Below are 23,096 nucleotides of genomic sequence, written 5' to 3'. Positions count from 1 at the left end.
CTGAGAGTGTCTCACCTGAATTATGGGTTGCTGAGATGCAACCAACCACTCCAGACCCTCCAGTCACAAAGACTCCTACAAGTCTCAGTCCTAGATGGCCTTAGCATTAGTGTGAGACTATGATCCGTCATTGTGGACACCAAAGCCAAGGTAAACATCTTTCCTGCATGGACCCTGAAGAGGCCTGTTAGAGCTGCTGATGCTTCAGATAGATAGTCTCACAGTCCTCAGCATAGCCCAACAGACAGACCCATTCTGCTCTCTGTCACCTCATGCACTAAAACCCCAGTCTTTCAGTGAGGTCTGATGCACTTGGTTTGCAAACCTTTATGCGAGGTCTACTACCACCCTTGATAAGGAGAGAACAGGCCAAACAAATCTGCATGTGAGGTCCGACAAAGGCTTCAGTTAACGGCACACATGCCTCTTAAATCCTACGCTCAAATCCCTCTTGCAGCCAAGGCTAATTTGCCCATTGCACCAAGGCAGGTCATTAACGATTGAACGTGCCCACCACAGCTTCCTCCAGACATATAGGGCAGCCTCTGGTCTTCCACTGTTAAGAACACAATGTAGAGCTGCACTCACTAAGCCCTGAAACTGCATCTACAGTATTCCTTGCACTCACATAGCAGGTTTAACCACCACCCTCCCCACTAGTGGCATCCATCCACATCTCACATGAGGACAACAGCAGCAGGAGATACAATGACCTTGATGAACATATTTTCAGAGGTCAGAACATGGTGTGCTACAGGTAATGGCTTGCATGATGTGTGGCTGGCTTGCAGTGAGTAAATGACTGTCCAGGTGCCCTTTGAACTTCACCCAGAACTTTGAGTACATAAGGTAATGGTGGGGACAGCAACTTCCTGTCCGTCCTTGCCACGAGTTTCGCCATGCTGTGCACAGGTGCATAGGTAATGAGCTGGACAGTTCAAGATTGTGCATGGTCAGCCATCCTGCCCTCCAGCAGAAATCACTCCAACTTCAGCACCTGCCACCATCTTAGTCCATAAGACCATAAGACAGAGGAGCAAAAATTAGGCCATTCGGCCCATCAAGTCTGCTCCGCCATTCAATCATGGCTGATAAGTTTCTCAACCCCATTCTCCCGCCTTCTCCCCGTAACCTTTGATCCCCTTACCAATCAAGAACCTATCTATCTCAGTCTTAAATACACTCAATGACCTGACCTCCCCAGCCTTCTGTGGCAATGAATTCCATAGATTCACCACTCTCTGGCTAAAGAAGTTTCTCCTCATCTCTGTTCTAAAAGGACTTCCCTTTACTCTGAGGCTGTGCCCTCAGGTCCTAGTCTCTGTTACTAATGGAAACATCTTTCCAACGTCCACTCTATCCAGGCCTTTCAGTATTCTGTAAGTTTCAATCAGATCCTCCCTCATCCTTCTAAACTCCATCGAGTATAGACCCAGAGTCCTCAAACGTTCCTCATATGTTAAGCCTTTCATTCCTGGGATCATTCTCGTGAACCCCCTCTGGACCCTCTCCAGGGCCAGCACATCCTTCCTGAGATACAGGGCCCAAAATTGCTCACAATATTCTAAATGTGGTCTGACCAGAGCCTTATAAAGCCTCAGCAGCACATCCCTGCTTTTATATTCTAGTCCTCTTGAAATAAATGCCAACATTGTATTTGCCTTCCTAACTACCGACTCAACCTGCAAGTTAACCTTAAGAGAATCCTGGATTAGGACTCCCAAGTCCCTTTGCATTCCAGATTCCTGAATTCTCTCTCCATTTAGAAAATAGTCTACGCCTCTATTCTTCCTACCAAAGTGCATGACCTCACACTTCCTCACGTTGAATTCCATCTGCCACTTCTTTGCCCTCTTAGGCTTCAGGAGGGAAGATTCCGCCCACTTAGTGGAGACATGATGATCTCCCATCATTAGACTTGTCCTGTCTCAGATTTTCTGCTATTCCCTCAGTAAAACATTAAAGGTATTTGTTCAATAAAGAATTAATGCTGATGCCTCAAAGGGAAGTTCATGCTAATTCCTCAGTGGAAAGTTGAAACTTCTCCCTCAATAAAATGTTGGCATGATCCCTTCACTAAAGGCTTGGTGCTTACTCCTCAGTAAGGAGTTGGTGCCCTCAGTGGGTTGTTGATACTGACCCTCATTAAAGAGTTGGTACTGTCAGTACAGGGATGGTGCTGCATTGTTAGAGGTGCAATCTTTCAGATAAGGCATTAAACCGAGGCTCCGCCTGCCCTCTCAGGTGGATGTAAAAGGTCCCATGGTACTATTTTGAAGAAGAACAGGAAGTTAATCCCAATGTTGTGGCCATTCATTATCACATTGCTGCTGTGAGAGTTTGCTGTGTGCAAATTGGCTGCCACATTTCATTCATTACATCAGTGACTTCAAAAGAACATCAGTGGCTTTAAAGCCATTTGGGACATCCTGAGCTTGTAAAAGGTGCTATATAAATGCAAGTCTTTCTTTTCTATCTTCTCAGTGAGAAGCTAGTGTCATTCGCTAAGAAAAAACACTGGTACAGATCTAAAAATCCTCCCATTAATTTGTAAAATATATTGGTCCTAATGATATGTCCATAACACTGCCCCTTCACCCCATTCATCTGCTATAGAGCTTCCTCCATGAAATAAACACATCTCTTCAACAAAATAAATTCACCCCATAAACAGATTCATCCAAGTACCAACCCCAACCTCACATTCTGTCCAAACCTTAAACCTAACTTTAACCCTTACTTCTACCTTAAACCTATCATTAAGTCTAACTCTATTGCCAATTCTAAACCTAAGCCAATTCCAGCCCTAGGCCCAAAACAATAGCTTAGCGCAATCCTAGTCTTAAGTCCTACTCTAAACAAGGATATCCCGGAAGTTTGTTCATTATTGTATTTTGGAGTCAGGTCTGAAACCAGAAGCAAGAGGGCTGGTTCAATGGTAACAAGACGAGGGACACGATAGACAGGAACAGCAACAAGACTAGCGGGGGCAGCAAAACAATATGAGCAGGAGAGTTACCAGGCAGGCCAGAACAAACACAGCATCTAACTCCAGTGGCAAAAAGACAGGAGAGGTTGCCTGCAGCAAAAACACCTGAGGTAGGGTAGGGTTCAGCAATAACTAAATGAAAGACTGAGACAAGAACAAGCCTGATTGATGGAAGGTTGAAAAGTCAAACTTACCTTCACTTTAAACAGGGAATCATTAGTCAGTGTACATCTGCCAGTATAGCTGACTAAACAAGGCTGAATCAGAGATACAAAAGTCTTACCCTAATCTTGCAATAATCAAGGGCCAAAGAATGTGGAATATTTTGAAACCTCATTGGAGGGACCAAGACCCAGTGCTGTACATGGCAGATAATTCTGGCCCACGGTAACTCCTGATAATATCCTTTCAGTAAAGAATTGGATCTGTACCCTCAATAAGGAATTATTCATATCCCTTAAGTAGGGAGTTTCTGCTAGAAATTTAGTAAGTTGTTGATGCCAACCCTTCGCAATGAGTCAGGGTTATTGCCTCAACAAATGTAGCATTAACTTTTAAAAATGTTGCTTAGCTGAAACATCCTGGTGAAATCCTGTAATGAGAATTCACCTGAAAAAGCTGCGTAATTCTTTAAATTAAAAAAAAATCGATTAAGGATGTTGATGTAGATATTCCTCTATATGTCACCTCCGCCTGACGAATTCCTTTGTGGTTAACTTTATCTTCCTGCATTTATGTCTATTAGCCTGGATTTTTTTGCCTACATGTTAGATGTCGATGATCTAATCAGGGACCTGGCTTGCAGAAGCTAATCAGCATGAAGTGAATTAGTTTTCACAGGTACAGTTGCTGATCATTCTGACCACGTAATTTAAATAATTTCTCTCACAAAACCAGTTCACTCACTCCTCATGACAGGATCCTGGTGTAATGAATACTTGCTACTTAAATAAAAATTTTTAAAAGTAAATGCAAAAAAGTTTTCACGCCAATCAAAAGGATGTTAAAGTTCACTCATATCTCTTTGGATGTTGCTATTTTATAGTGTGCTATTGGAGAAAATCCCTATTGAAAGTAAAAGAACTAGGAGCAGGAGTAGGCAATTCAGCCCCTCGAACCTGCCCTACCATTCAATACGATCATGGCTGATCTCAATTCGGCCTCAACTCCAATTTCCCGCCCTCTCCCCATAACCTTTCAACCCGTTACAAATTAAAAATCTGTCTTATCTCCTCCTTAAATTTATTCAGCATCCCGGCATCTACTCACTCTGAGGTAGTGAATTCCACAGATTCACGACCCTTTGAGAAAAGTAATTCCTCCTCGTCTCTGATTTAAACCTACCACCCCTTAGCCTAAAACTATGGCCCCTCGTTCTAGAATGCCCCATAAGGGGAATCATCTGCTCCACGTCTATTTTGTCTATCCCCTTTAGCATCTTATATACCTCAATTAGATCTCCTCTCATCCTTCTAAACTCTAGCGAGTATTGGCCTAAACTGCTCAATTGCTCCTCATAAGACAAGCCCCGCATCTCTGGAATCAATCGAGTCAACCTCCTCTGAACCGCCTCCAATGCAACTACATCCTTCCTCAAGTAAGGGGACCAAAACTATGCACAGTACTCCAGGTGCAGTCTCACCAATGCCTTGTACAGTTGCAACAACACTTCCCAATTTTTATATTCCATTCCTTTAGCAATAAATGCCAAAATTCCATTTGCCTTCCTTATTACCTGCTGTGCCTGCATACTAGCTTTCAGCGATTCATGCACAAGGACACCCAGATCCCTCTGCACTGAAGCATTCTGAAATTTCTCTCCATTTAAATAATGCCGCCTTTTATTCTTCTGGCCAAAATGGATAACCTCACACTTATCCACGTTAAACTCCATCTGCCAAATTTTGGCCCATTCACCTAACCTGTCCATATCCATTCGTAAATTTCTTATTTCTTCATTGCAACTTACTTTCCCACCTATTTTGGTGTCATCTACAAATTTAGCTATAGCACTTTCTATCCCTGAATCCAAGTCACTAATATAGATTGTAAATAGTTGGGGCCCAAGGACTGAACCCTGTGGCACCCCACGAGTTACAGCTTGCCATCCAGAAAAAGACCCATTTATCTCAACTCTCTGCTTTCTGTTGGTTAGCCAATCTTCTATCCAAGCTAATACATTATCCCTAACTCCGTGTGATCTTATCTTTTGTATTTAACTTTTGTGTGGCACCTTATCAAAGGCCTCCTGGAAGTCTAGATATACTACATCTACAAGATCCCCATTATCCACTTTGCTTGTCACATTTTCAAAGAACTCCAGCAAATTAGTCAATTACGATTTACTCTTCATAAAACCATGCTGACTCTGATCGATTGCATTTTGACTTTCCAAATGCCCCATTACTACTTCTTTAATAATGGATTCCAACAATTTCCCAATGACAGACGTTAAACTAACTGGTCTATAGCTTCCTACTTTCTGCCTCCCCCGCTTTTTGAATAAGGGTGTTATATTAGCATTTTCCAATCCACTGGAACCTTTCCAGAATCCATGGAACTTTGGAATATTATTACCAATGCATCCACTATCTCTGCTGCCACTTCCTTTAAGACCCTGGGATGTAGGCCATCAGATCCTGGGGACATGTCACCCTTTAATCCCAATAGTTTGCTCAGTACTTTTTCTCTCGTGATAGTGTTTGTTCTAAGTTCCTCCTTCTCTATACCCTCTGCTCTACCTGTTACTATTGGGGTGATATTAGTGTCCTCCACCATGAAAACTGAGGCAAAATATTGATTAAGCGTCTCTGCCATTTCTGCGTTCCCCACTATTAACTCCCCAGTCTCATTCTCCAAGGGACCAACATTCACTTTAGCTACTCTCTTTCCTTTTACATACTTGTGGAAGCTTTTGCTATCAGGTTTTACATTTTGCGCTAGTTTTTTCATAATTTACCTTTGCTCTTTTTATTATTTTTTTAGTAACCCTTTGTTGATCTTTAAAAGTTTCCCAATCTTCCAGCTTGCCACTGACCTTTGCAATTTGGTATGCCTTAGTTTTTGCCTTTATGTTATCTTTAACTTCCTTGCTTAGCCATGGATGCTTTTTCCCCCTCTTACCATCTTCCTTCCTCTTTGGAATATATTTTACTTGGGAGGAATTGAATATTTCCTTAAATATCTGCCACTGTCCAACAACTGTCCTACCTTGTAGTCTTCCTTGCCCAGTCCACTTTGGCCAAATCTGCCCTCATGCCTATGTAGTAGTAACTCCAGAACACTAGTGTGGGAGTCGTGTTTCTCACTCTCAAACTGAACTTGAAATTCTAGCATGATATGATCACTCTTCCCTAGAGGATCCTTTACTTTGAGATCATTAATTAATCCCATCTCATTACACAAAACCAAATCCAGCCTGCTCCCTGGTTGGTTCCACAACATATTGCTCCAAGAAACAATCTCTAATACACTCTATGAACTCTCCCTCGAGGCTACCCTTGCCAATTTGATTAGTCCAGTCTATATGCACATTAAAATCACCCATGATTATTGCCGTGCCTTTCTTACATGCTCCCAGTATTTCCTGTATTATACTGTGCCCTACTGCTGAACTACTGTTTGGGGACCTATAGATTACTCTCACCAGGAACTTCTTTCCCTTGCTATTTCTTATTTCTACCCAGACTGACTCTACGTCTTGCTCTCCAGTGCCTATATCATTCCTCACTATAGCACTGATCTCTTCCTTTACTAACAAAGCTACACCACCTCCTTTTCCTTCCTGCCTATCCTTCCGAAACACTGAGTACCCTTGGATGTTCAACTCCCATAGTTGTTCTCCCTGTAACCACGTCTCAGTAATCGCCACCAAATCATACCTATTTATCTTTATTTGCACTGTTAACTCATTAGTTTTATTCCGAATGCTACGCACATTCAGATACAAAGCCTTTAAGTTTGCCCTATTGTCAATTTTCCCTACTCTTATATGATTCTTTGGTGCAATATGGCATTCACACACTCTGTCCCTTCCTTTCACTTTTTGGTATCAATCAGCCTCATCTCCAGCCTGCACTCTTACCCTCTCCTTAAACTTTGATTTTTTTATATTTCATGCAACTGAACCTTCCCCCCCACTATTTAGTTTAAAAGCCCTATCTACAACCCTAGTTATGCGATTCACCAGGACACTGGTCCTAGCCTGATTCAAGTGGAGCCCGTCCGAATGGAATAGCTCCCTCTTTCCCCAGTACTGGTGCCAATGTCCCATGAATTCGAAACCATTTCTCCCACACCAATCTTTGAGCCACGCATTTACCTCTTTAATCTTATTGACCCTGTGCCAATTAGCTTGTGGTTCAGGTAGTAAAAGAACTTAAAGGAATGTAAGGGTCACTCAGAATCCACATTTACTGGAATCAATAAACCAGGTTAGGAAGAAGATGCATTTGGAAAGTGAATGAGATGGTAGGTATAAATAGACAACTGGTAAGGTTATAATGCAAAGGTTGCATTGTTTAATTAACTGCAAATCTTACCTGCTAATGCAACCTAGAACATGGGTTTGGTGAGGTAGAATCTCCTATGTTTAACATCTACAGACTGTCCTATCATAGGAGACTTCTTGAAAAACATTAACTATCCTTCTAATCATGCAACAGAGTTGTGCATGAGCCTTAGACATCTGGTTTTGGTATTGCAAAAAAGTTGGGCAGATCATCTCAGCAAGAACCATAGCCCTTTCCTAAAACAGGCTACCTGCTATTTCATCAATTCACCGACAATCACTGCACAATCTCCATTGTAGAGCTGATTTGGATGTTAGGCCCATAAGTAAACAGAATTACTGAAAGGTATCAACTTTGAATACCAACAAAAACGAAACGCAAGGCAATCGGAGCAATTCCCAAAAGATACGTACTAAACTAAGGCTAGATTCAATGGACTAATAGATCTTAAATTTTAGCATGATTAAAGGGCTAGGAACATATATGTTTGGAGCTTTGGGATGCACTGAATTCTGCTGTTAACCATCATTACTAGGGTTCATAATTAGGAACATGTCCCTTAAAATAGCTGCAACCTGTTTTTAATGATATGGCCTTAGGGAGGTGACAGGTGGGAGTCGGTCGAAAGATTCTTTTAAAGCCTATTCAGCTTTAAACTTGAACTGGATCCTATTTCAAGTAGGAGACACCTTTGTGTCACACCCTCACATTTGCATTTAGCCTCAGGAGCTGGTCTTTGTAGGCACTGGGCTCTACTTTTACCCAAATCCTACTGACAGCGAACACATGGGCCAGCTCTCTGTGCTTACATAACTCCCTATCCCACTAACAGAATCACAAATTTGTACTTCTAAGGTCTTGTGATGGCACTAGGATACTTGAGGCAAACTGCATACAATGAAGAACAATTGGGTCTCTCCCTGTTGACTATGCTTTGTTAAATGTTAATATGCTTTTAAAAATACTTTGCAGTTTATTGAAAAGAACATGGTTTTCTCCAGAGAGGGAGGCTTATTTAGAGTGGTTTGACCCTCCTGTGAGATTCCTTCTTTCTCTTTATGACTGCAATATTAATGGAAGTGAAAATGGAGATAAAAATGCCTCCTCCGATTCCACCCCTCCCATATTTTCCAATGCCTTGAACTTTAAACATACTGTATGGCCTTTGCACCTGTGAAAAAAGGTGTTTTCTGCTCATGTTGCATTATTTATTGGGGTGGGGGTCGGAGAGTGGGGGAAGCTTGTAAACAATCAAGTTCAACGTTTGGTAGGATATTATTTTGCCAGGCAAAATATTTCTGTAACTTTTACTGAGTGACTTCATCCTGGCCCGTTAAGGCTATTTTACTCGGCAGACGCTATAGTTGTTCCCATGCTAATGGCCCTTTTCATCACTTGTGTTTCTCCGATGAAGGCAAAGAAGAAATAAGCACCTGTGTACGGTTGAAGGCAACTCGTGCGAACACGGCTTGTGACACGCTGGCTCTCTTTAGCTCGTCCCGGACTTGCTGGTAGATTTCTGGAGCAACCTCCACCGACGAACTGGAAGGCTCTGTAGGCTTCACAGGCCTGGGGATAGGCGGGTGATTGAGGAACTGTTGGTTAATGGATTGTGGGTGCTGGTGCGCCAACAGCCGGCTAACGGCAATCTGCTGGTTGATCAAGTGCGCCATGGCGAGCTGCTGCCTCACCAGCTGAGGGCTCAGCTGTGGCGACAGCAGACTGGGACTCATGATTGGTTGCAGTGCTGGCACTTGGCTTCTGATGGGAGGGCTGTGGTGGAGCTGGCTGTGAGGAGACTGCTCGCTGCTCTTTGATAAGTTTGTCAGTTGATTGATGCTCGTCAGGTGGGATGGCCGCTGTCCTAGCACACAGTACTCTGCCAAATTTTCCCTTTCAACTAAAATTGGAAAAAAAAAGATACAGGGGAAGTGCTCTTAGTAATTGATATCAATATAATACAAAAAAATGAACTCAGTACAAACCTAAACTATTACAGAAAAATTCAAAAAGGCACTATTTCTCTAAATGACTTTACCTGCAAGGTCATAGAAAATAATCTGATGTGTAAAAGAAAGAGCCCAAAACAAGTTTATTGTTGCAAACATGGATACACTTCAGAAACGAAAACAGTGCACAGCGTGTTCATTTTTAGACACTGGCAGCGTGACTCCTTTTCGATTTAAATGGTCCAAATATAACAGGTCACCTGATGGTCTGGAACCTCAATACAATCAAAGTTATTTGTTTTCATCTTTGTAAAGCTTGTAGCTCCTCTATCAGGAGCAAGTTAGGAACATTTCTCTTCACACTGATTGCATATTGAAGGCAGAGATGAAGGAAAGTGTACATCTTCACTTTTAAATGCATGTTTCTTGCATGTGGGGGGGGACACTGATGGAACATCATGGGCACTGATCTGCAGTAATTGTCCCTAGTGTATTTCCTAAAGCTGGCATGGTTAATGGGACATGTGAGCTACTGACTGGCTGCATATCTAGATGACACTGACATAGTTATTTAATAACTGCACAGAGAAAGGAATATTATTGGGTAGGTTAGCTGGCACAGCTCTCACTCAAATCTTCACCAGTTTTCAAGTAGCACTGGCATAAAAGCAGCACGAGCCAATCAAGAGGGATTAAACAGGTGGTTTACAATAGGGTGGTTGTCAGGAATAGTTCCAAACACTTCAAGGTGTTTATTTTGTTTATCAAAATGAAGGATGGGCAACAGAGTCATGTTCCACCCTATGCCCAGTGACAGCATGGGCCAGAGGCAAAGCAATGCTCCTTACATTACCCTGTCAATACAGCTGAATCTCAGCTTCTGAATTACATATGTGGCTCCTCCGTTTCCTACTCTCTTATCCTTATTGCTTTTCTCAGCAAGCTAACGTTCTGGTGCTTTGAACCTTACATGAATATCCACTGGCAACCAGACCGAGACTAGGATACTTTCAATGCTGTGTGCATTCATTTTCCCGTCTGACTCTTTTTTAGAAATCTGTGGGGACACGGTACCGATGCCAGTACTAAAGGGCACTCTCTGCAGATGTTTCTGTACAGGCTAAGGGCGATATATGTCCTGCTTGTATGTTGAAATTGGTAAAATAAACAAGAAGCATTAGCACCCAAAGGATCAAAGCCACAAGCCACAGACTTCAGGTCTTTTTGTTTTCCTTTTCTGAGTTTCTCCCCCGTTTTAAAATAAAATGTGTTTCCAAAAAGGATTAGGGGAACATTTTGTTTGTGAAGCACTGTTAAGAAATCGGAGCACAATCACGTAGTGGAGGTTGGAAAAGAAAACTGGGTTTTGAACTGCAGTCCAGATCAGCAGTCAATGCTATAACCGCAGCTCTTCCCAAGTCATGGCTTACTGGTCCTTTTGCCATTCGTAACAAGTGATGCAGAGCATGCAGTCAGCTGCAGCCGCTGTAAGATAAATGTGGTGTTCAATAATTGACCACACCTGTTAGATGTCACATCTTTTTAAAAGCCATAGAAAAACAATTTGAAGAGCAGAATTTTCTGCAGAGTACAAGTTGGTGCTGATGAGGTGGTAGTGGCAGTGGAGGTGGGTGGCAGGGGAATTGAGCAGTATACCTTTGAATAGTCTGTTTGATTGAAACACTGAGGGAACCCAGTCTTGTGCTGATTCTGGGAGAGTAAAAGAGAGAGACGATAAATACTACAGTTTCTAACAATAAATAAATCAAAGAACATTCTGCCTCTGTAGTAGGTATAGAAGTCACAGTTCATGTCTTATAATTCACTTAACATTGAAAAGGCAGGATTACAAAAATATTATTCATTTGCCAAACATTGACAATGTTTTAATAATAAATTCCTAAAGAGAGGGACATGGTCAACCCATTCAGTTTGGACGTGAAAACACCCCCAGCTTGCATGACATAAATGTTTCATGATATTAGTTATTATTAATACTTATTATTTGAGGCAAAAATAAACAAAACACTTTTAATATTTAATGAAAAGGGAAAGAATAAATAATGTTTATACCTATGAAGGAACTAATATAAACCAAATAAAAAATTAATAAAAAAAACTGGCAAGAAATGTTTCAAAGTACTGTTAGGAATTCACAGGAGCAGTAAACTTGATATTAATTATTTACATGACTTATTTTTAATACACTTCTGCAATAAATGACAATAGTTTTTCAAGTTAAAGTTTGGTATATTTGGATCGGCTCATCAAAACCCCCAGTAAAAAAAAAATTAGAAAATTTATATTATACTTATATTACATCATCATGGGATATTTTTGCTTTGAATTTTTTCTCTCCTAACATTTGTTGTTGTATTGATTCCTGGTAATTCAACACATTCACTGAACAGGGATCAAGCACATGCAATAGCTTTGTGGCTCTGATGTGAAGAGGGGCAGTGATTGGTTCTAAATTGAATTGTGGTCAGCAGGCATTCAATCCAATATTAACATGAATCAGAAGGATGTCATTTGGAGAGGCCATGTATGCATTTGGCTGTTAGAAAGATGCAGTGCCAGAAGTCAGGATCATTAGAATCCCATGGAAATTGGAGTCAAAATCCTTGGAGATTTAGTTGCAAACCCTGCAGCAGCTCTGGAAAAATATTGGGATTTGGTATCTCACCAGGAAATGTCTAATTTTCGCTGGGCTTTTGAGAAGAAAATGATTTTGGAAGTAGCAAAGGTTCACACAGCTGGCATTTTCTGACAATGAATCACCGCTGTGGGTTTCTGTTGACCCTGATCAATAATGCACCTTTTAATATAGTAATAAGATAACTCAAATTTAAATCAAACATGATGTGGAAATATATCAAACACTAGTGCCTGGGAAGAGCAAGCCTTGTGAATATTGGAAACGCCTCCAATTCATTGCACAATCTGGATTTGAATTATTAAATCTTTTGCCAGTTATGTTGGTTAAGTTGCAACTTAGTTGCTTGAAAAGTGCAAATGGACTATTCTTGCGAAGTGCTGTGACTGACCAAAGTCTGTCATTGGCACCAACAAAAATGGGGTGAACTAAATCACTCAAAGGAAACTCCTGTGCCTGACCATTTTGATTGTTGGCAGCACAATTTTAGAAAAATTCTGATTGGCAACCCTTTTAACTAACCACAGCAGCTGTAACAGGCAGGGCCCCAGGATGCAGATTAGGACTGCCATGGGATATATGAAGCGTACATATCATTTTGTGTACTACAAAAGGAATGTATATCAGGAATGTTCAATAGTATTAGTCTCCATTTCCTGCAGGTGACAATGTCATCAAAAACATAAAAAGTTGTGTTACACCACAGAACAGACTCCATTGTCAAAAGAAAAATCTGATTGGTTCTTCTGCATCTTTGATTGTCAATGGGGATGATTCAAATTTGAATAAGAACACCTTGATGTCATATTAGGGTGTTGTGTGTAAACAGGGAAAAGATTAATAAGAAGAACTGAATGTCTTAATTAAGAAAGTCTTTGCAATGCAACTGAACAGTAATACCAGTAGCATCCAGCCACAAGTCTTGCTAAATTTTGGAGAGGCCACAAGATTGATAGATAAGAGAAAATATCTGGTCTATCAAACATTCTCCTTGTCTTTACTTTGTCAGAACTTACCTGCATTCATCTTTTATCATTTAAATATTGAACTGAACTAGAATCTCCAATAGATCACATGGACTGAAAAGGAGCTGTCGATGTGGCTCACATGGATGTGAAAATAAATCAGTAAAATGTGGCCAATGATTGTGTGTGAGGCCAACGCTTGTACCACAGAATGAGCAGGCAGCATATTTCTAAGTGCAATGCTGTTCTTACTGAACACACAAGAAAACTGCAGCTCGATCAAATGGAATTACCTTTAATCTTTTTGTATTTTTTGTACCACCTTCCGAATTCCTGGCACTTGGCTGATGACACGTTGGCGTAGTACGTGCTGTTCACGATAGAGGAAATCATGCTCTGGTGCAGAAAGTAAAAAGAGGGCAAATCGCAAATTAGATCAACCCCAAAAGGAAATCAATAAATGTAGATGAGCGCGGTGCACAAAGGGATTCAAATGCCACCTGAGCACTCAGGATTTGTAGTGACAAGCCAAAATCTCAATAGGCAGCAGAAAGGGATCAATATCCTAATTGTTAAGATTTATTTGGTAAAAGGACTGAACCAAAATAAACCTTATTTCATAATTCCCTTATGTCTTGGTTACAAGCTCCTGCCTACTCATGATTAATTACAGTCTTGGTACCAGGATTCCCTTATTTATTTTAATTACAAAAGCTATTCTTAACAAATGATACTTAAGGAACATGTTAAAACACAACATAGAGTTTTTCCTTGACAAGTTCTGCTAAAACATTGGAGAACTCGCTGAAAAGGCAAGGATTGTTGTTTATACTATCATGGGGGATGATCTCCGTCTTAGCGCAACAAAATCATAAACCTGCTCTTTCCTAATGAGCTTACTACTGTATTACACATAGGACACAGAGGAAATCTTTCCTTGTGATGTCAATCATCCATAAACACACGCTGTGTGGGCTTTCCTTCTCTTCTTCCTCCAGTACACACAAAATTAAAATTCAATAAGTGTTTTAACCTGTGTAGCCTGAGGAAAAGAAGTGAATTAGGAGCCCATCCCTCAGCCAACCATCAAGCACTCCTATGTGCATGCAATCAACCATGACATCGTGACTCGGAAACAGGCGGCTTTCAACGCCAGCCCCTATTGAAATGTAGAGGGAAAGGACAGGAGACTCTGTTCGTTACTAGTGTAAAGGCTGTTAGCGACAGGCAGTTGTTTGAACTGTGGCATTCATAGGCTGAGTTAGAGTAATTCAGACAAGAAGGGATGTATTTTCTACAAGGTGTTTGGTTTGGGATGTCAGTCCCCTAATGGTCTGAGTGTAGTATCAAAATCTCCTGAACAGATTTTGTATCAGAGCTCATCCTCATTATAAATCCTCCAGCCAAACTGCCAATAGCTTGGCACTACAGACAGGTACTATTGGAGAAGTGCAACACGTTACAGAATCACAGAATTTTAACAGCACGGAAGGAGGCCATTCGGCCCAAAGTGTCTGCACCAGCTCTCCAAATGAGCATTATGGCCTAGTGCCATTGCCCTGCCTTTTCCTGTACCCCTGCACATTGTTTCTATTCAAATAATCATCTAATGCCCTCTTGAATGCCACGACTGAACCTGCCTCTACCACACTTCTAGACAGTGCATTCCAGACCCGAACCACTCGTTGTGTGAAAAAGTTTTTTCTCACGTCACATTTGCTTCTTTTGCAAATCACTTTAAATCTGTGCCCTCTCATTCTTGATCCTTTTACAAGGGAGAACAGCTTCACCCTATCTACTCTATCCAGCCCCCTCATGATTTTGAACATCTCTATCAAATCTCCTCTTAGCCTTCTTCCCTCCAAGGGGAACAATCCCAACCTCTCCAATCTATATATATAAGCACAATTTGGCAGTGTTCTAATTCAAAAAATCTTTGCCTGTTTGTGTGTGCATGTGTGTAAGAAATGCAAATTTAAGGATCATTTTACAAAATCAACAGCAAATAGGATAAAATAACACATGACATTACAGTTTACTAAAACATGAAATTACAGTTTACTAAAATATCTGGCACTGCACATATATGTATCTGTGCATTTATTTGAGTGTGCGCATGTACTTACTTCATGTATGTTTCTGTCTTCCAGAACATGCATTATGTTTGCATGTGTATGAGTTTCTGTATCTTTGTACGTTTATGTTTGTTTTTCATATTTGTTGGTGCCATGTGTATTTCAGTGTCTGTGTTTTGTATGTGTTATATGTATGTGTATGTGTATGTGTATGATATGTATGTGTATGTGTGTGTATGTGCATGTCTGTCTTTATGTCTGCATCTATCCATACATGTGTCTGTAGCTCTGTGTCTATTTGTGTTTTATAGGTGACCATGTATAGATATTGTGTAGGTGGGCAGATCTACAGTTTTACAATAAATGCTAACACCCTCTACTGTTCAGCTCGCAGCTAGCCAGGTATGTGCTTCATTTGCTGCCCAGGCTGTGCTGTGTTAGCCTATCTCAGCTTGGGTGGCAGTAGGGACATTACAATTAGCCTATGCAACCCAGGTTAGAGAGGGGAAAATCGGGCAAAGGTTCTCTACTGCTGGCTGCTATTGAAGGACAGATAGCCAGAGATCAGGTGAGATCAAGATCAAGGTTGGCTCTAATATCCCCACTGACCAAGCAGTCTGACCAAAGTCACTGCTTGGCTCAAGCATCATTACTGGCCACTTGGAATTTTAACCAATTGACAGTTGTTCCTTCAAGAGAAGAGGGAATCAGAGAAAATTAGCAAGCAAAGAAGGAGACATACATAAATGCAAATGCATTCTGCCCTATCTAACCACTACAAGCATAGTGAAGCAGAGGCTCAAATCCTTATAAATGGGTAAAAATAAAACATATTTCAGACCACCCATCTGATTAGCAATAGTTGTCTGTAATTTCAGAGAGAAAGTTTTCTGTGTGATTAATTCTTCATATTTTTCATACTTTATTGCATGTTCGCTTGTAAAATTGTAGACACACAAATTACAGCCATAGGTAATGCTATGCTTGAATTAGCAGATACTACACGTAAAAATAGAAGCTGAAATCTGGCCTAATTGCACCCTCCTTTCCTCAAAAGGGGGGGAAGTGGGTAGATCAGGTTTACCATTCCACCTCAAAAGTCAGCAAAGGCTGTTCTAAAAAGTCTCTAACAGAAGATTATCCAAAATACTTGTTCACACTACTAGGAGAAGGGAAGTGTAGACAGACAGACTGCAGTAACAGTAACAATAAATGATTTGGTATGCCTGGAATAAAAGATCCCGCACACTCTGGTGGGAGGGAGAAACAATTGTTGCTGTGAAGAAGCAGCGTTCTCTCTGTGACCAGTTCCAGCCTCTCTTTCCCATTTGCAATCATTTTTCCCTCTCTCATTGTTTTATTGACATTACTATGGTCATTGATTCTCTGAACATTCCCCTCTTGTTCTTTCTAAGCTCCAAGTACACCAACCTGCAAGTTCCATGCACCCCCGCTATGTTGAAATCAAGACTGATTGCTCCAACTTGTACTCGAACACATTCTTTTCCAGGACTGCAAAACTGCAGGACTCCGAGGGACAGATTTTCCCATTGGAGGTGGGAATCAGGAGGTAGGTTCGATTCTGGGTTGCGAACCCACCTCCAATGCCAGCCTGCCATAAAATGCAATTTTCACGAGGGTCAGGGTCTTCATGACCCTAGAGGGGGGTCAGCCACTGAATTAGTGGGGGCTGTGGAGGTGTAATGGAGGCAGGACACCAAGGAAGTGAGCCATGTTGTGGCCCAAATTGGCAGCCGTTGATGTCTACGCATTGTTTTTAAAAACTTGCGGGCTCTCATCTTCTAAGTGACCATGGCAAATGGAGAGCTGGGACATAGAATAGGATAGAGTTAGTAGGTGCTGATTGGTTGACAAGTCGATTCTGATTGGTCAAGGTGTTGCCATGGAGAATGCACCAAGGAATTATTGTGCCCATGCTGTTGCATCTGTCCTGATGAGTGTAAGATGAATAGCTTCAACAGTATCTCTCTTTTTCAGCAATACTCAAGTTCTGTACTACCAAGCGACTATATGCTATTGTGTTCATGCCAGCATGCTTCAGTACACTCAGCAATAATTCAGCTGGGGAGGTGGTGGTGTGGTGGTATTGTCACTGGGCTAATAATCTAGAAACCGGAGGTGCCTCAGGGAGATTTCTGCACTCTTTTGCACATGTGCACGAAAGAGCGCACTCCCCGACTCAGCCTACTCCCCCCGCCCGCACAGGGAGCGCTCAGTGCTTCCGGGTGCGCCACGCTGGGCGGGCCTTAATTGGCCCGCCCACATAAAATGGCGGCGCCCAGCCGATCGGGGGCGCAGATCGGCTGCACGCCCGCCCGCGCCCGCCCCCTGCATAATCCCCCCAACGGAGCGAAAATGGTGACCATGAAACCATTGTCAATTGTTGTGAAAACCCATCTGGTTCACGAATACCCTTTAGGGAATGAAATCTGCCGTCCTTATCTGGTCTGGCCTACATCTGCCTCCAGATGCATTGCAGCAATGCAGTTGACTCTTAAATCGCCTCTGAAATGGCCGAGCAAGCCACTCAGTTGTATCAAAACCACTGAAAAGCCTAAAAGGAACAAAACCAGATGGACCACCCAGCAGCAACGTAAGCACTCTAAACGACAATGGCAAATGCTGTCCTGTTGACCCTGCAAGGCCCTCCTTACTAACATCTGGGGGCTTGTGCCAAAATTGGAAAAGCTGTCTCGCAGACTAGTCAAGCAACAGCCAGACATAATGATACTCACGGAATCATACCTACAGATAATGTCCCTGACACCACCATGACAATCCCTGGGTATGTCCTGTCCCACCGGCAGGACAGACCGAGCAGAGATGGCAGCACAGTGGTATACAGTCGGGAGGGAGTTGCCCTGGGAGTCCTCAACATTGACTCTGGAGCACATGAAGGCTCATGGCATCAGGGCAAACATGGGTAAGGAAACCTCCTGCTGATTACCACCTACTGCCCTCCCTCAGCTGATGAATCAGTATTCCTCCATGTTGGACACCACTTGGAGGGAACACTGAGGGTGGCAAGGGCACAGAATGTACTCTGGATGGGAGACTTCAATGTCCGTCACCAAGAGTGGCTCAGTAGCACCACCACTGACTGAGTGGGCCAAGTCCTAAAGGGCGTAGCTAATAGACTAGGTCTACAGCAGGTGGTGAGGGAATCAATGAGGGAAAAACATACTTGATCTTATCCTCACCAACCTGCCTGCCATAGATGCATCTGTCCATGAGAGTATCGGTAGGAGTGACCACCGCACAGTCCTTGTGGAGACGAAGTCCCACCTTCACATTGAGGATATCCTCCATAGTGTTGTGTGGCACTATCACCTTGTTAAATGGGATAGATTTCAAACAGATCTGGCAACTCAAGACTATGCATCCATGAGGTGCTGTGGGCCATCAGCAGCAGCAGAATTGTACTCAAACACAATCTGTAACCTCATGGCCTGGTATATCCCCCACTCTACCATAACCATCAAGCCAGGGGATCAACCCTGGTTCAATGAAGAGTGCAGGAAGGCATGCCAGGAGCAGCACCAGGCATACCTAAAAATGAGGTGTCAACCTGGTGAAACGACAACACAGGACTACTTGCATGCCAAACAGCATAAGCAGCAAATGATAGTCAGAGCAAAGCGATTCCACAACCCATGGACCAGATCTAAGCTCTGCAGTCCTGACACATCCAGTCGTGAATGGAGGTGGACAATTAAACAACTCGCTGGAGGAGGAGGCTCCACAAATATCCCCATCCTCAATGATGGAGGTGCCCAGCACATCAGTGCAAAAGATAAGGCTGAAGCATTTGCAACAATCTTCAGCCAGAAGTACCAAGTGGATGATCCATCTCTGCCTCCTCCAGAGGTCCCCAGCATCACAGATGCCAATCTTCAGCCAATTTGATTCCATCTACATAATAGCAAGAAATGGCTAAAGGCACTGGACACTGCAAAAGCTATGGGCCCTGACAATATTCCGGCAATGGTATGACTTGTGCTTCAGAACTTGCGGTGCCCCTAGCCAAGCTGTTCCAGTACAGCTGCAACACTGGACTCTACACAGCTATATGAAAATTGCCCAGGTATGTCCTGTACTCAAAAAGCAGGACAAATCCAACCCGGCCAATTACCGCCCCATCAGTCTACTCTCCATCATCAGTAAACTAATGGAAGGAGTCATTAACAGTGCTATCAAGCAGCATTTGCTTAGCAATAACCTGCTCAATGAAGCCCAGTTTGGGTTCCGCCAGGGCCACTCAGTTCCTGACCTCATTACAGCCTTGGTTCAAACATGAACAAAACAGCTGAACTCCAGAGTAGAGGTGAGAGTGGCTGCCCATGATATCAAGACAGCTTTTGACCGAGTGTGGCACAAAGGAGCCCCAGCAAAACTGGAGTCAATGGGAATCAAGGGGAAAACTCTCCACTGATTGGAGTCATATCTTGCACAAAGGAAGATGGTTGTGGTTGTTGGAGGTCAGTCATCTCAGTTCCAGGACATCATTGCAGGAGTTCCTCAGGGTAGTGTCCTCAGCCCAACCATCTTCAGCTGCTTCCTCAATGACCTTCCTTCCATCATAAGGTCAGAATTGAGGATGTTTGCTGATTATTGCACCATGTTCAGCACCATTCGCAACTCCTCAGATATTGAAACAGTCCATATTCAAATGCAGCAAGATCTGGACAAAATCCAGGCTTGGGCTGACAAGTGGTAAATGATATTCGTGCCACACAAGTGCTAGACAATGGCCATCTCCAACAGGAGAGAATCTAACCATCACCCCTTCATATTCAATGGCATTATCATCGCTGAATCCCTCACTATCAACATCCTGGGGGTTACCATTGATCAGAAACTGAACTGGAATCGCCATATAAATACTGTGGCTACAAGAGCAGGTCAAAGGCTAGGAATCCTACAGCCAGTAGTTCACCTACTGACTCCCCAAAGTCTGCCCACCATCTACAAGGCACAAGTCAGGAGTGTGATGGAATACTCCCCACTTGCCTGGATGAGTGTGGCTCCAACAACACTCAAGAAGGTTGACACCATCCAGGACAAAGCAGCCCGCTTTATTGGCACCCCATCCACAAACATTCACTCCCTCCACCACTGATGCACAGTAGCAGCAGTGTGTACCATCTACAATCCGACTGCCAGGAACTCACCAAGGCTCCTTCAACACTACTTTCCAAACCCACAACCGTTACTATCTAGAAAGACAAGGGCAACAGATAGATCGGAACGCCACCACCTGGAAGTTCCCCTCCAAGCCATTCACCATCCTGACTTGGAAGTATATCACTTTTCTTTCACTGTCACTGGGTCAAAATCCTGGAACTCCCTCCCTAACAGCACTGTGGGTGTACCTGTACCATGTGGACTGCAGCAGTTCAAGAAGGCAGCTCACCGCCACCTTCTTAAGGGCAATTAGGGATGGGCAATAAATGCTGGCCTAACCAGCGACTCCCACATCCCATTAATGAATTTTAAAAATGTAAAACTTTGCTATTGCCACTTTTGGATGAGTATATGGATGAGTACTCATGGTTTATCTCTATTTGCCAAGGCTAAGGTCTCCAACACTTAATCATTGATTTTAGACAATGAAGTTAAGGTCTAGAATGGTGCAAAACTACTTGACTGTTAATTCCCAGCCAACAGTGACTGTGACCCAATGCAGGTTGCCTTCCATATTACCATGTGGCATAAGGTGAACCCAAATTAACATTTTCAGACTATCGCCCTGAGACATTAATTCTGTTTCTGTCTCCACAGATCCTATCTGACCTGCCAAGTGCTTCCAGCATTTTCTGTTTCATTTCAGATTTCCAGAACATGCAGAATTTTGCTTTTGCTTTAATATTTTCTGTTGCCCAGTCTTGTTCTAATATGCTATTTGGCCAATTTGCTGCTGCTTTTGGGTTTTTCACACGAGCAAAAAGCACCACCTGTAATCTAAAGATCACTACCTTCATGAAAAAATAACATTTCTTTTGCTCGGGGAGTGAAAAATTCCAAAGGATGATGTATCACAAGGATGAAGTGTTTCAATGCAATGTTCACAATAAAAATAAATTGCCAAATACTTTGTAACAATGTCACTTTAAAATATGGTTTTGTGTCAGGATAAGCTTATATCAAAATTGGTAGATATGTCCCACGGATGAATATCTCACCACCACCTACCTCAGGCCAGGTCTGCACAGACAAGCAACAATCTGACATAGTCACACTTACAGAATCATATCTTTGTAACAGTCCAATGGACTCCTCCATTACCATCCTTGGGTACATCCTGTCTCACCAGCAGGACAGACCCACCAGAAATGGTGGCTCAGTGATCTATAGCCAGGAGGAAATAGTCCTGGATGTCCTCAACATTGACTCCGAACCCAATGACATCTCATGGCATCAGGTCAAACATGGGCAAGGAAACCTCCTGCTGATTACCACCTAGTGTCACCCCCTCCCCAACCCCCACCTCGGCTGATGAATCAATGCTCCTCTATTATGAACACCACTTGGAAGAAGCACTAAAGGCAGCAAGGGCATAGAGTGTACTCTGGGTGGAGGATTTCAATGTCCATCAATAAGAGTGGTTCAATGGCACCACTACTGACTGAGCTGGCTGAGTCCTGAAGTACAGTCTTCCAGACTGGGCCTCCAGCAGATGGTGAAAAGAACTATTGAACTTCCTTTCATCAACCTAGCTGCTACAGTTGCAAGTGCCCATTACTGTACTGGTAGGAGTGGCCACCGCACAATCCTTGTGGAAATGAAGTCCTGTCTTCACACTTCATCATGCTGTGCGGCACGACCACCATGCTAAATGGGATAGACTCAGAACAGATCTAGCAGCTCAAAGCTGAGCATTGTGTAGCAGCAGGATTGTATTCAACCACATTTCATAACCCCATGGTCTGGCACATCCTTCACTCTACCATTACTACCAAGTCTGAGGACCAACCTTGGCTCAATGAGGAGCATCAAAGAGCATCAGGAGCAGCACCAGGTATACTAAAAATGAGGTGTCAACCTGGTGAAGTTAGAACACAGGACTAAACAGCATGCAACGCACAGAGCTAAGTGGCCCCACGACTAACAAAGCAGGTCAAAGCTCTGGAGTCCTGCCACATCCACTTGTGAATAGTGATGAACAATTAAACAATTAATGGGATAAGGGCCAAGTAAGCAATTAATGGGATAAGGACCATTGAACATCCCAATTCTCAATGATGACAGAGTCCAGCATGTCAGTGCAAAAGACACGGCTGAAGCTTTTACAATCATCTTCAACCAGAAGTGCAGGGTGAATGATCCATCACAGCCTCCTCCTGAGGGCCCCAGCATCACAGATGCCAGACTTCGGCCAATTTGATTAACTCTACGTGAAATCAAGAAATGGCTGGGCACACTGGATTCAGCAAATGCTATGGGTCCCAACAACATTCTGGCTGTAGTACTAAAGACTTGTGTTCCAGAGCTAACCACGCCTCTAGCCCAAGCTCTTCCAGGACTGCTACAAATACTGGCATCTACCCAATAAAGTGGAAAATTGCCTAGTAGGCCCTGTCCACTAAATGCAGGACAAATCCAATCCAGGCAATTAATACCCTATCAGGCTCATCTCGATCATCAGCAAAGTAATGGAAGGTGTCAATGGCAGTGCTATAAAGTGACACTTACTCAGCAACAGCGTGTTCACCAATGCTCAGTTTGGGTTCTGCCAGACCACATGGCTTCAGACCTCATTTTAGCAGCAGATCGATGAACCCGCACCTCCCCTCTTATACTCCTAACTCTAAGGTTTGGCCTGAACCTATCCAGGCAGAGAAAATGGTCAAGGCTCAAAGCTCTTTTTATTAGTTTATTGTAATATAGATAAACTTACACACATCAGTACACTATTTTAAGTTAAACCAGT

At 42.8% G+C, this 23,096-nt stretch overlaps 1 protein-coding gene across 3 annotated transcripts in view; it reads right to left on the bottom strand.

Moving 5' to 3' along the window:
- satb2 (SATB homeobox 2) overlaps positions 1 to 23,096 on the bottom strand; it is a 186,957-nt gene that overhangs the window by 108,064 nt on the left and 55,797 nt on the right. For all 3 annotated transcript variants that reach the window (XM_078551815.1, XM_078551813.1, XM_078551814.1), the window contains 3 exons: positions 13,364 to 13,466; positions 11,106 to 11,159; positions 8,934 to 9,400 (listed from right to left, as the gene is read on the bottom strand). In XM_078551815.1, the coding sequence (XP_078407941.1) occupies positions 8,934 to 9,400; positions 11,106 to 11,159; positions 13,364 to 13,466 (624 nt within the window). The remainder of the gene's footprint in view (positions 1 to 8,933; positions 9,401 to 11,105; positions 11,160 to 13,363; positions 13,467 to 23,096) is intronic.

This window comes from Cetorhinus maximus, chromosome 11 (assembly GCF_964194155.1).
Source record: "Cetorhinus maximus chromosome 11, sCetMax3.hap1.1, whole genome shotgun sequence".
Taxonomy (NCBI): Eukaryota; Metazoa; Chordata; class Chondrichthyes; order Lamniformes; family Cetorhinidae; genus Cetorhinus; species Cetorhinus maximus.
The sequence above is the reverse complement of the archived record's forward strand: the minus strand, read 5'-3'. Positions and strand labels throughout refer to the sequence as shown.